Raw genomic sequence first — 17,939 nt, 5'->3', positions numbered from 1 at the left:
AGATATCTATAACCAGTGTTGGTTCCCTTTGGCTCAGTGGAGTTTCTATTTGATAAATAACTTGTTAATGGTTTGTACAGAAATGTACCTCAGTGGGTCATGTTTTCTTTTGAGAAAATTTCAAGAGACAATTTTAGACTTTTTTCACCTTTCTACACCAACTGCACTTACTGCAGCAATGTCTTACACATAATTTAGAGACAAATAGTTAACCTGCATTGCTGCTCATGACCCAGGGAGGATTACAACAAGCTACAGAAATGTCGAAGAAATCAGATCAGGAGTTTCAAATGATCTTATCTAGTAAAAAGAAATTTTTATTTTAAACATGATGTGGGAAGAGAAGTTAAGGTGGAACTACAATGGATTATTTGCTAAGGACTACAGCAGAATAGATGGCTTTTCAATTTTTGCTGAAGATAGTGGTGATTCGTATCGCTCTCCTGAAATAAAGACAATGTCAGGATACATCATATACCAATATCCTTTATACATAATAGATGTGTAGAACATATTTTCTTTAGTATGTCACGAGGGTGAATCTTTGAAAGTAATATAAATTTTTTGATGAGATGTTTGGAAAAAAAGAGTTCTTCTGAAAACTAATTTAAAAGCAGCAGAAAGTAAATTTTCTTAATACATGACAAAACATTAGAGCAATAAATATAATTCAATTTCAAATTTATCTATTGTTTGTAACGTTTTCTATTCACAGATAAGGAATAAATTTTTTATTCATGTAAATGAATAATATTCTGAGTAAATATTTTTATTTGTTATTTGCAAATAATGAATAATCTGTATTCACCACTTTGTCATTTGAATAAAAGTTGCCCAACTCTGATAAGAGAAGCATATTGCACATGCGCACACCTATTTGCAAGTGAGTGCAAGCACGTCATATCTGCGTGGCTGAGGACAAACCCAAGACATCAGCATGACCACTGACAAGCACCCACATGTTTGTGTTATTAGGTGAGGAAGCATCAGCCAGTTTCAGTAACTTCTGCCAACATTCATGAGGTGCATCTACATCCATTTCATATTGCTTTGTAACGTTATGCCCAGATATTTAAGCAACCTGACGGTGTCAAGCAGGACACTAGTAATACTGTATCTGAACATTACAGGTTTGTTCTTCCTACTCATCTGCATTAACTTACATTTTTCCACATTTAGAGCTAGTTTCCATTCATCACACCATTAACAATTTTGTCTAAATTGTCTTGTATCTTCCTACAGTCTCACAACTTCGACCACTTACCATACACCACAGTGTCATCAGCAAACTACAGCAGATTGCTGCCAACGCTGTCCACCAAATCATTTATGTATATAGAGGACAACAGCGGTCCTATCACACATCCGTGGGGCACTCTTAACAATACCTTTGTCTCTGATGAACACTCACTGTCGAGGGCAACATAGTGGGTTCTATTACTTAAGAAGTCTTCATGCCACTCGCAAATCTGTGAACTTATTCCATATGCCCATAACTTCATTAACAGCCTGCAATGGGACACCATGTCAAATGCTTTCCAGAAATCTAGAAATATGGAATCTTGTTGAGGCTTTCGTGGTCACTTGTTGACAAACTGCCTACTGGCTTCTGTCTCGGGTTCTTCGGCCGACGTTCATCTAATGATTTTTCTGACGTTTCGCCAGCACGAGTGGCTGGCATTGTCAAAGCTTCACCCTCCATTGCCGGTGGTGAACTGGAGGCGAGCTCGCGGGCGCAGACTATATGTACCTGGCGCGCCAACGTCCGAGGGCTTCTCCGCGGTCATTTCCGGTGCGGTTCTCCTCTTGCTACCTGCGACGGTCGTTCGCTGCAGTACGGGAAGCCAGGATCCGTTTACCTTAAGGCTTTCCTCTTTCTTGTTAAAACTGTTCGCGTGTTTTTGTATTTCCACAGCTTCTCTGAACAAGCGCGTGTGATAGTGCTTCTCCACAGCCAGAACTTCCATGTCGGCGAATTTTATTACGTGGTCGGTCTCATTCAGTGCGTGCTCTGCCACGGCCGATTTCTCCACCTGCCCCAACCTGCAATGTCGCTTATGCTCTTTGATCCTGGTGTTAATGGATCGTCTAGTCATTCCGACATAAACTTTTCCGCATGTGCATGGTATGCGGTATATTCCCGACATTGCAAGTGGGTCTCTTTTCTCCTTCGCCGATCTAAGACACTCTTTGATCTTCCTTGTCGGTTTGAAAATCATCTTTACGCCATGTTTGCGCAATATACGGCCGATTCTGTCCGTCACTCTGGGAATGTATGGCAGAAAGGCCGTACCCGACATTTCTTTTTCTGGTTCCTTACTTCGCTGAGTGTTTGGCTCTGTTACACTTCTAATATAATTTGTGGAGTACCCATTGCTCCTCAGGACAGTTTCCAGGTGTTGCATTTCTCGTTTGAGGTGTTGCGGCTCACATATTCGTCCTGCTCTCGTTACGAGCGTACTGATCATGCCTCTTTTCTGGCTCGGGTGGTGGTTTGACAGTTTGTGCAGGTATCGGTCCGTGTGTGTCGGTTTTCGATACACACTGTGTCCCAGGTTTTCGCCGTCCCTTGTGACCAACACATCTAGAAATGGCAGTTTCTTGTCCTTTTCTACTTCCATGGTAAATGCTATGTTGGCATGGAGGCTGTTCAAGTGTCTTAGGAAGTCACCGAGCTGTTCTTCACCATGGCTCCACACCACGAAAGTGTCATCGACGTACCTGTACCACACCTTAGGTTTGCAAGTCGCCGAGTCCAGTGCCTGTGCTTCGAATTGTTCCATGAAGAAGTTGGCCACCACTGGACTGAGAGGACTACCCATGGCGACGCCTTCCAGCTGTTCGTAGAAATCGCCATTCCACGTGAAATAGCTCGTGGTGAGACATGCATGGAAGAGCTTTCTGATGTCTTGCGGGAAAATGGAACCGATGTGCTCCAGAGCGTCATTGAGTGGCACTTTCGTAAATAACGAAACAACATCAAAGCTGACCAGGATGTCGTTTGGTGCAAGTTTCAGTTTCTTCAGCTTCTCAATGAAATGTCCTGAGTCCTTAATGTATGTGTCGGTCTTCCCCACGTGTGGTTGGAGCAGAGAGGCCAAGTGTTTTGCCAGTTTATACGACGGTGATCCAGGAGCGCTAACAATCGGTCTCAGTGGAACGTTGTTCTTATGGATCTTGGGTAATCCATACAGCCGAGGTGGTAGGGCTTCTGTGTTGCGCAGGTTTCTCTGTATGTCCGCCGGCAGAGAAGACGCCTTGATTAATCGATTCGTATTCCGTGTGATACGCTGCGTCGGATCTGCGCTTAGTTTTCGGTACGTCGTCGGATCTAATAGGTCTCGGATCTTTTGCTCATAATCTTCGGTCTTCATTACGACGGTCGCATTCCCCTTATCGGCAGGCAGTACCAATATACTCTTGTCGGCGTTGAGATTCTTAATGGCTTGTACCTCTTCTCTCTTCAGGTTGCAAGCTGGTGGTTTTGCTTGGCGCAGTATCCTGGCTGCTTCAGTGCGTATTTCCTCCGCCCTTTCACAGGGAAGGGTCTGAATGGCTGCTTCGGTGTTGGCAATGATGTTCTCCATCGGTATAGTTCTCGGGATGATAGCGAAATTCCCTCCTTTTTGAAGAACAGACACTTCCTCTTCGGTCAGTTGTCATTCAGTGAGGTTGACCACTGTGTGTGACATGTCGGGAATCGCCTTGTCAGTCTGCTTCCGGCATCTTTCAAACTTTTTCTTCTGTCGCTCGGTGCAGCGCTCAAGTTCGTTCTGCATGCTCCTGTGAGTGATGCTGTCGATCTTGTCCCAGTCGTCTCGCTGCATTCTGCTACTTAGTTGGTAGAAAATGTCCAGTAGTTCCTGATCCGTTCTTGCCAAATCTCTCTGTGTTGTATGTATTCGCTCACGAAGAAAAGCTCGTTCCATTCTGTCGTAGATACGATGTGCTTGGGCGGTGGTGAATAGGCGCTTACATCTCAAGAACTTCGGTGTAGCGCATTCATCTCGGCACCGTGACAGAAAGGCGAGAGAGGACATCAGTCGCGCGCCAGGTACATATAGTCTGCGCCCGCGAGCTCGCCTCCAGTTCACCACCGGCAATGGAGGGTGAAGCTTTGACAATGCCAGCCACTCGTGCTGGCGAAACGTCAGAAAAATCATTAGATGAACGTCGGCCGAAGAACCCGAGACAGAAGCCAGTAGGCAGTTTGTCAACAAGTGGCCACGAAAGCCTCAACAATTTTCTATTACGCCTCTACGGGGAGGAGATTTGCAGATTGTACCAACGCCTTGACCAACGACGGAAAATACGTGTTATTTTTATGCAAGTAAGAGTTTAAAGATCATTAAATATCAAGACATCGGCTAAGCTTACGTATATTACACGAGTGTGAACTGACATTACTAGTGACTTTGTGTACTGGTTTAGTTAGTAATTATCGAAACGTGTTTACAACTTTCAAGTAACAATGGAAAGCAATTATGTGAAGCCTGATATTGGAAACCTTACAAACTATCACGCATTTATGACTTGTGCATCACCATTTGGCAATGATATCAGCCTACATTCCTCTCCACAATAGTATAAGAACTGAGCGTTACGTTCCTGTTGTTTGGTGTGGCCAAGTGGTCAGCACGCGGGAATGCGATACGAAAGGACACGGGTTCACACATAGGTGGGTACATAAGTTGTTTTTTTCCTTTTTCTCTTCATATATGCAACACGTTCTGAAACATTGTTATTCGTGTAAGTTAAGATTGTTCTGCAGTATTCGTTATTACTTACATGTACGGTAAGAGCGCACTTCCTCAGTAATGATTTCACGATTTCCGTGTGTTTAAAAAATGAAATATGAAATTGCTGGAAATGAAATTGCTGTGAGTGAAACAACTGACAGTGACCTTTATATTTTTTCTTGTCAGAAATAATTCACCATTTTTTTCCAAATATGTAGCAGTTTCCGAGTATGCGGTTAGACAGGAATCTTAAGAGCACAACTTAAATTACTGGGAATGTAATGAGCAGCAGTCATCTTCATAATCTTGCTCATCACAAGTAAAATCTGCGATTGAATCCTCAAAAACAGTAGACAGAAATGAAAGATCTCCATCTTAATATTTTTAGACTGTAGCACCATATACTATACGAAACATTTTCATTCATGAGATGCATGTTATAAACTACGATGAACTGCAGGAGCTCTCGAAAATGCATTTTTTCAATTTTGTTTTTAAGACCCAAATCGCTGACGTATCATATAGGGAAGTGGGCTACTTAATCATTTGGATCTTTAGAAGCGAGTAATAACCACATTCTGTTTATCTTCTTATTCTCTGAAACTCTCAGAATCAATTTTTCGGGTGTTTTTGTAGATGTATTAGTACAATGTGGTGCTACACACTATTCCTAACTCATTTTACAAAATGTAAAATCCAAAACATGATGTCAGTGTGAATGAGAATAATATGACATAATGCGGCATTTACGACAATCTGCAGAATACAGTCAAATACGCTATCGCTATTATGCAAGCACGGAAACATGCGGTCAGGGAAACTGTAAAAATTTCTATACATTTCAGCTGAGAATGATGGAAATGGATATACCTCACCTGATACTGTTAAGGAGGAGGCAAGAGCATGAAGGCGGGCATGTCAGCTCGATGGAATGCGGCGTCACGCATTATGGCAACATAAACGCAATTTTCGGTACTTCGAAGAATAGTGCGCCTGTGTTGTCTGCTAGCTGCTTTGCGTTCGTGGCACTGTGCGTGCTGCAGTGCGCATGTGTGGATCTGCGGCTGCTTGGTTTTGATTGGCTCGCACGAAGCGAACCGACAACAGCGCTTCAGTTCTCTAGAACCGAACAGTATCGCTTCTGAAATGCATACTGAATAATACAGGGGCTCTAATTAGAGTACTAGACCGTTCGGTGCTCTCGAGTACCGAAATGATCAGCACAATGGCAGAAAGATACAGAATAGGCACCCTGGTGACTTATTTTCATCTGTGCTCTCTTTTGCACACTGCCGCTGCACGCTATCCATGTGGACAGGCCACATGCTTGCAGGGCTCTACTCTCCAGCACAAAGGAACGAAAATGGAAACCTCATGCTGCATATGCAAATGAACAGAGCATACACGAATAGAAGCATTTGTGCATGTGTGAAGCAGATGAATGATTTGGCTATCGGACGTGTCATGCTGGGAGTAGATCCTCTCAGTGAACATGAAAAGGAATGGTTTGCAAGCAATAGGGCAACATGAAATGAAAATAGAGACACCCTAGCTAGTGGATGACACTTCCAATAAACACAACTATTGGGGACCAATACATGGACAGAGTGGCAAAAATATGCCTTACCAGAAGGATGAACGGTGAGTTAAGTTTCTATTGAGCATGGGGCCAAGTTTTGGTGTTCTACTGTGAAATGCATGAGCCTGAGAAGTTAGGCTTGCTGTGATGATAGTTGCAATCAATTTGTAGCAGCATAGCTAAAATAACAGGTTCTGCGCAAGTACATTTTGAAATAGATGAAGTAATTTTCTCATGGGACTGGAAATATTGCCCAAGAGAGGCAATGCCACTGTTAGGATGAATTTCATGATGACAGGATGAATTTCATGATGACAGGATGGATTTCATGATGACATACTGAAATTGCATTTGAAGTAATTGGATGGGTGACAATTTCAGTAAGGCCACGCTGCTGAAGAACCCACACCATCACAAGATGCACACAAGGAGCACAGTATCTTCAGACTGAAACTCATGACACCATTCCATAAGGTGCAAGAAGGATACTCTACCAGTAGACATGCAGTTTTTAGTGGAGTCACAACCAGATAATGGCGGTGTGGATAAAATTCAGTTTCCTGCACCAGAATTTGCCCCTTAACAGGGAAGGAGAGATGGTCACTTGGTTCCAATCGGTATAAACAACTTTAGTAGTGAGAGACTGAAGCTACTTGGCAAGGCACCTAAGAAATTATAGGCTGCAAAACTCACACTGACCCAAAAAAAGTGTGACTTTGGATTAAACATGCTCAAGTATCTGTGACAAATTGTCAGCAATGACAAGATTCATCTGGATACAAGAGTAGAAGAGAGAACGTACAAATTCCTTGCGCTGACATCAGTGAAGGAATTGCAGTCATTCCTACTGTTAGCACACAACAACACAATGGCATTAGTCTCATTCATTTGATCCAATATGTGTATAACTCTTATGTAAAAGACACTGTCACCAGGCTATCAGAAGATGAATCTTCTCTTCCACTGTGGTAACAATCCTACATATCATGGAAATTGCTGTACATATTCACCATCAGAAACCTTTCATGATTCAGCCTCCTCCTACTTAGATAACTTTACCCATCACTCTGGGCTTCAAAAAACTATAGCAACACAGTACAGTCTTATCAGGAATGAACTTGCACCTGCATCATCCTGATGCAGCTTTCATATAAATAATACATGTATTACACACTTTTATTGTTACTTGTGTCTCAATCACCAGAAAAATTTACAGAAATGATTTTTTTTTCTTCTAGGGAGGGAGTGTAACAGCTCAAAACCTGACTGGTCATTGAAATACTCTAATGCCAGACGGCACACTTGGTTTGGAGTTCAAAGCAAATGTGAGCATCTAGTTGATTCACCACCTCCGCAAAGCTGCAATAAGGCTACCTGGAGATGTGGCAGCAAAACTGTCAATGATCGCAGGTCAGCAAAATTGCTGGCAATGCATGCCAGTCAACAGCCAGTCATTACCTCATCTAGCCCACAAGGTGAGTGGCTGACATCACAGACAGCGCACTTGCATTTACTATTTTGCTAAACAGCAAAACAATTTTAACTAGGAGGCCAATAAATACTATCACCTCTGGCAGCAGAGGAAATTAGGATGGCGGGATTAAGTCATCAGGTCCAGTCGCTAGCCTGGCCTCACCTGAAGAAATGTCAACTGCCACACTGCTGATAAACTGGTCATCTCTGCCACCAGATAAGAGTGAGCAGCAATCTGCGATTATTTGCTGATGGCGCTATAGCATATGGGAAAGTATTGTCATTAGAGTGATTGCAGAAGGAAATAGGATGACTTAGACAGAATTTCTGTTTGGTGAGATGAATGGCAACTTGCTTTAAGTGTAGAAAAATGTAAGTAAATGCAAATAAGTAAGAAAAGATATCCTGTAATGTTCAAATAGAGTATCAGTTGTGTGCTGCCTGACACAGTCATGAAGATTAAATACCTGGACATAATGTTGCAAAGCGATATGAAATGGAACGAACAAGTCAGGACAGTAATAGGGAAGGTGAATGGTAGACTTTGGTTTATTAGGAGGACTTTAGAAAAGTATAGCTTTAGGAAAGTATAGGAATCACATATATAACGCTACTGTGTCCCATTCTTGAGAACTGCACAAGTGTTCGGCATCTCCACCAGGTAGAATTAAAGGAAGAAATCAAAGTAATTCAGAGTTACGCTGTTATGTTTGTTATCAGTAGATTTGATCAACACGTGATTACTTCAGGGATGCTTCATGAACTCAAGCGGGAACTCCTGGAGGGATGTTGTTTTTGTGAAACACTACTGAGAAAATTTAGAGAACTGGCATTTACAGCTGAATGCAGAATGACTATCGCCACCAACATGCATTTTGTGTATGGGCCATGAAGATGAGTTAGAGAAATCTCACTTTTACGGAGGCATATAGGCAGCCACTTTTCTCTAACTCCATTTATGAATGGAGCGGGAAGGAAATGACTAGTAGTGGTATAAGGTATCCTTTGCCATGCACCATATGGTGGTTTGCTGAGTATGTATGTACAGGTAGATGTAGATCTGGATGTAGAATCCCTTCATTGCCACCTCAATAGCTCCATTACTGTCATTTCCCTGTATTGGAGCTTTTCATATGGAGACTTAGTCCACACTATCATTTGGCACTCATATAATAAAGTTCTTGGGAATTTACTCAGTGCCTGGTTACTTAATTGTTTTGCTACTGCCTATCCTGTCTACAAATTAGTCACCTACTCCTCCTTGGATGCAACCCAAGATCCATCAGTAATCGGACCCTACATTCATATGGTCCCAGCAATGTAAACATCCTGATTTCAATCTGTCTCATGCTGGATCTGCAACAGTACTCAATTTCTGCCATTAGTCTATACCAATATGGATCATGATTCATTGAAGCAGGTCATCTTTATTAGCCTGCAGCAATATGTATAATGATTCATCAAAAAAGGCGATCTTTAACTGTTATTTGATCTTTCAATGGCTGTGCTGCTGTGCATGCCATGTGAGGTAGTAGTGTCTGTGTACCCTACAGAAAGAAAGTGATTCTGGTTCTTGCTGTCCAGCACAGAATAGGTAGATTATTTATTGCACTGTTGACTGCCTTCTACTGTTACACCAACAACACATAGACATCCACAGAGTTTGACACTGGCATCTTGTGACAAACCAAATTCACACACACACACACACACACACACACACACACACACACACACACACACACCAGCAACCCATAAATCAAATGTTCATGGGTGTAATGTGTGCTTACAGAGATATAGCCCTCATTTTCAAGTTGGATATGAACTCTTGCTCACAGAAGTATAACATTAGTCAGTTCCAGAATATTTTAACTTATTCTGTAATGACATGTAATGAGTTTTCTTATGTCTAATCAGCTCCTGTGTGTGAGATAGCATGGAATTCGGAACCAAATGCTATGGGAAAGCCAGTCTGGTCTTTTCATTCACAAGACCCATGAGGCTATACAAGGATCAGACAAAATAATGGAAACACTGCAAGGAAGGTGTGCCTGAACATTAATGAAGCAATGCAGGTTGCATTGTAGTATTTGATCACACACTGCACCTGTGCAATGTTATCAATACATTACAAGTGTCAATCATGGTCAGAACAGAGTTCTGTATAGTTGTGAGTGTATTATGTGAGTGATAAACAAATTTGAAAATGGGCAAAGTATTTGGTATTTCAAGAGGCACCATATCACAGACTTACATCACATACAGGGAAAATGGAAAAACATCACCCGCTAAGTCACAACATGGACAAAACTGTGTGTCGTGTGATAGTGATGGGTGGTCATTGAAGAGAATTGTGATAAAAAAGAAGAGGACAACAGCTGCAAACATCACTGCAGACCTGAATGCTGCATTCACGAACCCTGTTGGCAATAAAACAACACAATGGGAGCTCCATAACAAGGGATTCACAGGACAAGCTAGAATTCCAAAATGGCACATCAGTGATGCAAATGCCCGTAGCTAGAAAATGTGGTGCCAAAGACATAAAACCTGGACTATGGAGCAATGGAAGGCAGTTAATTGGTCAGATGAATCTCAATGCACACTGTTTCCATCTTCTAAGCGAGTTTACATCCCAAGAGTGAAAAATGGCAGGGGGGGGGGGGGGGGTTCAATGATGATTTGGACTGCCATATTGTGGACAGGTCCATCTCACAGTTAATATTTGTCCCGTAATGGTGATGCTCTTTTCCAAGACAACAGGGCCCCTGTTCATACAATCTGCATACTACAGGGCTGGTCTTATGAGCACGAGGATCAACTGTCACAGCTCCCCTGGCCACCACAGCCACCAGATCTTAACATTATTGAGCCTTTTTGGTCCACTTTGGAGAGAAGGGCACGTGATCGCTATCCACCTCTATCATCATTACCTGAACTTGCCACTGTTTTGCAGGAAGAATGGTGTAAGATCTCCTTGAAAATCACACAGGACTGGAAGCTGTTTGAATGCCAACTGTTTTCTTAAACTGTATTAGGCATGTTAATGTGATGTGTTTTTGGTGTTTCCATATTTTTGTCCACCCCCATATTTATAGTTCCATAATATCTGTTACTCAATACAGTAGGCACTAATGGCATATGTATTTAGATATAAGAACACCCCAAACAAATGGATGAACCACGTAAAGGTCAATGACAGAGTGTAACTCACTTGAGGAGTCCTGGGATGGTGTAGCTTCTGCTTGCAGGACTTCACTGTACCTCATCAGTAATGAATATTTGTTTAGAATTTGTATCAGGTATGATTAACTGATGAAATTCAAAATGTTCAAAGAGAACACAAAATACAATGTTCATACAAATATATGGGCACCATTAACAGTATTATAATGTAATCTGAAACTACATTTGCCGACCGCGGTGGCCACGCGGTTCTAGGCACTGCAGTCCGGAACCGCGCGACTGCTACGGTCGCAGGTTCGAATTCTGCCTCGGGCATGTATGTGTGTGATGTCCTTAAGTTAGTTAGGTTTAAGTAGTTCTAAGTTCTAGGGGACTGATGACCATAGATGTTAAGTCCCATAGTGCTCAGAGCCATTTGAACCTTTTTTGAAACTACATTTCTTGTTTCATTTTGCAAATTCACTATGTCAAACAAAAAGTACTTCAAAAGAAAAAGAAAAGGGTGAAAGGAAGCCCGAGGGTATGCTAGATAGAAACTGAAGACATGAGGGTGGACATCAGATGTGAAAAGAGAACTTAAAAGTACAACATATGTAGTATGATGAAAAGAGAATGGAAGATCATGTGCTTTATTACTAGGGCAGAGAAGTAATTGTGATGATAATGATGATGAAAATGAAATGATTGTCATGCAAACAGTAAATTAAATAACATATTTTAAATGCTATTCTCATTAAAATTACCAATGAAATATCTAATACTTTACATTCCTTGTGTATCTCTGACATCAACCAATAACCTGTTTTAATTTTCCTCGATAATTATGGAACCTAATACTATGCGTTAGACACTCGGAACATAGTGAATACCTGAAAATGTAAAATCATTGTAAATGTACACTATCTTAAGCAACTACGTAGATTATTGTACTGTTTCCCCAGCATAGCTTACCTCCTTGTACCCCAAAATGAACCGCCGGTGTCGGCTGGTTCCAACATTCGTGGTGTTGAACTACCAAAAGCGAATACTGCAGAACTTCGTTCATTTTTCCTCTTCGAGTCTATGCGAGCTTCACGTTCCTGAAAAGGAAAGTAAACTTATTGATTAGGAAACCATAAATTTAACCAGAGGGGATACAGTTACATTATCAAATAGACGCTAGTTCCCATAATTTGTATCATTTCAGGCAGGGGGGTTACCTTCATACACCCAGATGTTATTGAATTTAGCATATGTTAAAATTCAGGAGTAAAAAAGAAACGATTTCCCCCCCCCCCCAAAAAAAAAAAAAAAAAGTTCCTGCTCTGAGATACAGGCCTCCAAAGATGACACTGCGAACACCATTTTGAAGATGCGAATTTCAGAAAAATTCTTCTCTGTAACAGTTCTAGATATTTTGTTAGAGTATTTTTATTTGAAAGATAATTGCTTTATGATCACAATGGTACTCTCCGTTTGGACCTATCTGACAAAGTTCTTCTACTGTCGCTTTTGAAATTTTTTCAAAAATGCCAATCCAGAGATGTTAGATTTTTTTTCTGTTGATTAGTACCATGTAGTACAATATTCTCTGTAAAGCAGAGCTTCCACTTTTAAGTTGGACAGGTTTTATTTTTAAACATAATTCTTTTCATCTTTCAAGGGTAATGTATGTCTTCGCTGAAGTTGTTTCTTACTAATTTCTTTGTTACAATGTTTATTTTTATTGTCTTTGTTGCAGTTATTTCTTATCACTTTCTTTGTTGCAGTTAATTCTTTTCACTTTCACTGCTGCAGGTATTTCTTGCACTTTGTTGTAGTTTCTTGTGAGTTTCTTTGTTGTGGTTTCTGTATTGTAGTTGTTCAGTGCTAATTTGTTTACTGAAGAGGCTTCTAAGAAATCTGAGACCATACAGTGAGTTCTGTGTTTTTATGAGGAATTTGCCAGTTGACACAGTTCCAATGTGTTTTGTGAAAAGGACTGTTTGAAATGTCTTCTGACTGGGGCCACAGGAGAGTGAAGTGCGCTGACTATTTGCATATCCATAAAAGAGTGACATATAAGACAAACAAACAGACTTTGTTCAGGTTGGGAATAAGTGTTCTCATTTGAAGACTCTGTTTCAAAGTGAAGATGTTTCCAGTGACGACTTTTTGTGTTCTAAATGTTTTGACAGAATAACAACAATGATAGTATCTGAACAAGGTGAAGCCTCCCATGGTGCAGATGATGCAGATTTTGCATCAGTAGAGGAAGAATTAAATACCCTGAATCAGTCAACTACAGAGATAGGTGTTAGTTCTGTTAAGAAACTGTGGTCAGTGAAGTTCAGTCATAAGCTCTAAGCATCAAAAAAGCACAGAGAAATTACTAAAGCTATGGATGAATACACTACAGAAAAACTGACCACACTCTTCAAAGTAGAAATTCCATCTTCAGAAGAAAATAAACCAAAGCAATCTTGATCTCTTGCCAGGAATTTTTCACAAATATCAATTCAACTGTAGAATATTGTGCATCCTACAGTGAAAAGGCGCAAGTTTTAACTATTATTCCAGAGACATTTTCAAAGGAAACAATTTACAACCACGTTCAATCAGTATCAAAGTATATGGTAGACAAATCAAGAAATGTAAGGTCTGTAAAAGGAGTCTTTGGAAGACCACATCCCTATTAGGGTCATCCTGTAGAAGCAGCTCAAGTTCAAATAGCGCAGTCATTTTATCTGGAAGATAAATGGGACTGTTCTCACCAGAGCACCAACACAAAAGACACTTTAACTGCAAGAGTTGAAGGTCAAAAAGTTGTGAAAGTCAAGAGGTACACAACTTGCAGTATTAAAGAAACTTTAGCAATTTGTAAGAGCAACTATACAACTTCACATATTGGAAGATCAAAATTTTATGCACTACGACCTAAGTGGGTAATTCCACACCCATCTAGAGACGTCGGTTTATGTGTGTACTGCGCGAATTTTGAACTGTGTGTGGTAACTTCGAAGAACTCATTGGAGCATGTGACACCTTGGTTTGGAGTGTGAAGTCATTAAGAGTCTGTGACATAAAGCAAGATACTCATTTGCTTCAAGAATGTGGTGACTGTCCTGGAAAGGGAGGACTGTCTTTACAGACACTTGGCCTGGAAGATGTAGCAAATAGCTCTGCAGAAATTCCATATGTGACAGGGGAGGAAAATAAACTAATTAAGAAAACTGTTGCCTTTGACAGTTTCACTGATGAACTTGGCAAATGGTCATTGAAAGCAGTAACACGCCAGCATCTGAAGAAATTGCATCAAAAACACATTGCAGAAGTGAATGGATGTGTACAGGCTGAACAACTATGTTTAGTGCTTCACTGTGATTTTGCTGAGTACTGGTCTGTAATTCTCCCACAAGGAGTACAAGGTTATCATTGGAGTATTGACCAGGTTTCAATTTTTACAGGAATGACATATTTTCAAAACAAGACCACAAGGGTTGCAGTTATAAGTGATGACACAAGACATGACTCAGCACACGCTTTGCCAGCAATGCGCAAAATTCTTCATCTGCAAACAGGGGCAGTCATTTTAAAAATCGTTACCAGCCGTCTGAATTAAGTTGCTTGTGTCAACTGACTGGGTATACGGTGCTACTGGTCACAGGAAGGAGCCTTGTGATGGTGTAGGAGCTCTGCTGAAGCACCATGCTGCAAAACATTATCTTTTCAGACCAAATACAGTTGTGATTCAGAATGCTAAGGATTTTAAGAGAGTCGTGAAATGTTACACATCCGCAGGCCTCATTCTTTTGTCCAAAGAGGAAATCGAAGAATTCCATGAGCAGAAAAAAGGAGAATGGTCCAAACAAACTACTTCTGTGAAAGGAATTCAGGAGAGACATTTTTGGACTGAAAGTGATGGGTGAACTCATATTGCACACATTTTAAAGAGCAAGAAAGAAGAAATTTCGTTCGTTTGGCCAACACTTCAGAAAAAGCAGGATAATATTCAGATTCACAACCAGAGAAGGGGGATGTCTGAGGCGTGTGTGTATGACTGTGACTGGTGGATTGCAGAGATTATAGACACCAGTTATGAGTTAAACGAAATTGTAGTGAACTTTATACTACCACATGGACCAGCTGCTGGATATAGGTGTCCAGCTGAAGGACAGCAACAACGCCATCAGTGCTCACTTCCTATTCACAATGTTTTCCTATTGGTTCAACACGAAGGCATCACTCTATATCAAAGGAAGATACTGAAGCAGTGGAACACATTTTTAGTTCATTGACTGGCTAATTTCAGTACAAAACAGAGTGCACAGAAAGAAGTTGTATACATTGAAACCTTTAAGTCTCTGGACCTTTCACATACATTTTGGAACCATTTAAAATGCTTGAAAAAATGAATCTCTTACTCATCTTTCATAACTAAAATTATGTTAAATAAGGCTAGATTTTGATTTTTATGAGCCTGTTATGTGATGATGTGGTAACAAAACAGGTTTTATGTATAGCAAAAATTTCAATTGTTTATAAAACCTGTTCAATCTAAAAGTGGAAGCTTTCCCTTTCAGGGAATATATAACTATATGGTACCAATTAACAGAAAAAAATCAAAATTTTGTGGTGGCATTATTGAAAAAAAAAAAAAATTTTTTTTCCATAAATTACAAAAATGTTCAGAACACTATAGTACAAGAACTTTGACAGATAAGTCCAAATGGAGGATTTCTTTGTAATCATAAAGCATTTATCTTTAAAATAAAAAAAAACCAACTAAATATCCAAAACTATTCCAGAGATACAGCATTTTAAATTTTTTTCCAAAATTCGCATCTTCAAAGTGGTATGCGCAGTGTATTTTTGGAGGGCTGTATCTTGGAGCAGAATTTTTTTTGGAGAAAACAAAAAAATACGTGTTCCTTACTTAGTCCTTCATTTTAACATATCCTAAATTCAATAACATCTGAGACTATGAAGGTAAGATTTTTTCCTAGGCTGCCTGAATTGATATGGACTATGCCAGTAACAGTTGCTCGAATACTAATGACTGAATTCCAATTTGAGAAAAATTCAGGAGTGAAGCATGAATAGACTTTGTTCTATCACTTGTATATATATCATGCCAGTTGTATTTGTCATATCACCTGACTTCCATGGGCTAACGTCCCACTACCCATTCCCCATCTCATAGTTCTACTCCTGTAATTTCTTTCAATCTAAAATTTGTCCCATGCACTCATCCACTACAAGTGAAACCCATCATGTTATTTATCAATTGATGCGTGTTCACTGTGTGACTTTTTACATTGGAAAGACCACAATTAAGCTGACTCGATGCATGAATCAACACAGCCGCTGCAGAGCATACTACACCGAAAGGGCCATTTGGATCATTACAACCTCCACGAGAATTCCTGAACTTCAGAGACAGAAAATATTCTCCAACATATCAAATCATCCCAGCACCATCCTCAATTTGATCACTGTTAGCAAAACCCCTCATTTGCTTACATAGTAGAATTGCATTATTTACTCAATTACTTGCCCTCTTTCTTTTATTATCTCCTATCTCTCAACCTCCCCCACCCCCCTCCCCAAATCATCCTCTCTTTTACCAATTATTTATATTTCTCAATCACCTCCTTTCATCCTTTAATCCATCTTCACTCCATTCCTTCTGTCATCTCTGAAATGAATCTAATACGGTACTTACTGATATACTATCTTTGGCCTCTTACCATTTCTCTGGCAACTTTTCCTTCACCTTTGCCTCTCTCCATCTTCATAGGATCTGAGTGACCTGCCCATCCTCTCCCTTTTCCCAACCTTTGAATAGCCAATACCACTTTCCTTCCCTGAAGAAGGAGTGTATAAATTAGGGTTATTATCCTGTTTCTGTGCTTTTTCTCTATTTTATCTGGGTTTATCAGCAGTGTTAGGAACAGTGCCTCTGAAGTCACAGTCTTTGATATAAAACCAGACCACCAGCTGGCTGATGCAGAGGCTAAGTCTAAGTAGTACCCTTAGGTTTGATTGCATAAACATCCCCGACTGGGGTTCAATTTTGACCTTAGATTAGAAACTGATTTCTATTCAGGATCCTGCTGTATTGTTTAACACTAGACCTCGATCCACTGATGGGTGGTCCAGTGTTGATCTAAGTTAACACGAAACACACTTGGCGTCACTGCTAAAAATAGCTATCGACAAGATTATCGTGCTTCTACCACTGATATAACTTGTACATTGCAGATATAGGGAATTTATTATCAAAGGTGCCGTGTTAAAAGGATGGAGGAAAGTAAGCAGAAAAAGTTGCTATCTTCAAACTTCTCCCTAGCTGAAAAAGATTTGTTGCTGGAAATTGTGTTGGGTCAGTACAAAGAAAGCAAGTAAATGATGTAGTTACTACAGTTAACGCAGAAAAGGCATGGAAAGAAGCTGCTGTAGACTTAAATTCAGACAACACAGTGGCAAATGATGACTGGAAATGTTTGAAAAGATGTTACAACAATATCAAGAAAAGGGCTAAGAACACATTCATGGATGACAAGGTATAATTATAATATGCAGTTTATAATTATTACATTTCATCTTTATGTATATCAAATGTGCTGTGTAAACTGGAGAAAAACCAATGTCAAATATTTTGAAAGTCGAAATGAATACAACAGGAAGTGGTACTTTCGTCTGGTCTACTGTTACAGAAAAAGTGCAGAAGTTAACTGCAGTCCTGAAACCTCAGTTTACTCCAATTTCCAACCCCTACAACGACAACACAGATTTTCATTCAAAAGTTACATATAGTGGTTTATATACACTTCAATCAACTCAAAAAATTTTTTTAAAACTAATCTTCTGCATAAAGGTAGTTTATTATATTATTTGTTACATTCTTGTTCAAGTACAGATTGGAGTAACACTGAAAGTTGCAGTTCATTCACAAAATCAGTAAATGACTAGATGGCTTCAAATGAAAATACTGTTCTTCT

General features: G+C 40.1%; 1 protein-coding gene across 25 annotated transcripts in view; it reads right to left on the bottom strand.

Moving 5' to 3' along the window:
- Window positions 1–17,939, bottom strand: part of LOC126248660 (MAP7 domain-containing protein 2-like) — a 421,589-nt gene that overhangs the window by 80,768 nt on the left and 322,882 nt on the right. For 24 of the 25 annotated variants that reach the window (XM_049949858.1, XM_049949865.1, XM_049949867.1 and 21 more), the window contains one exon: window positions 11,929–12,056. The exons of the other annotated variant lie outside the window; for it this stretch is intronic. In XM_049949858.1, the coding sequence (XP_049805815.1) occupies window positions 11,929–12,056 (128 nt within the window). The remainder of the gene's footprint in view (window positions 1–11,928; window positions 12,057–17,939) is intronic. 25 annotated transcript variants of the gene reach the window in all.

This window comes from Schistocerca nitens, chromosome 3 (genome assembly GCF_023898315.1).
Source record: "Schistocerca nitens isolate TAMUIC-IGC-003100 chromosome 3, iqSchNite1.1, whole genome shotgun sequence".
In the NCBI taxonomy this organism is placed as follows: Eukaryota; Metazoa; Arthropoda; class Insecta; order Orthoptera; family Acrididae; genus Schistocerca; species Schistocerca nitens.
Note: the sequence above shows the minus strand (reverse complement) of the source record. Positions and strands in the feature narration are given on the sequence as shown.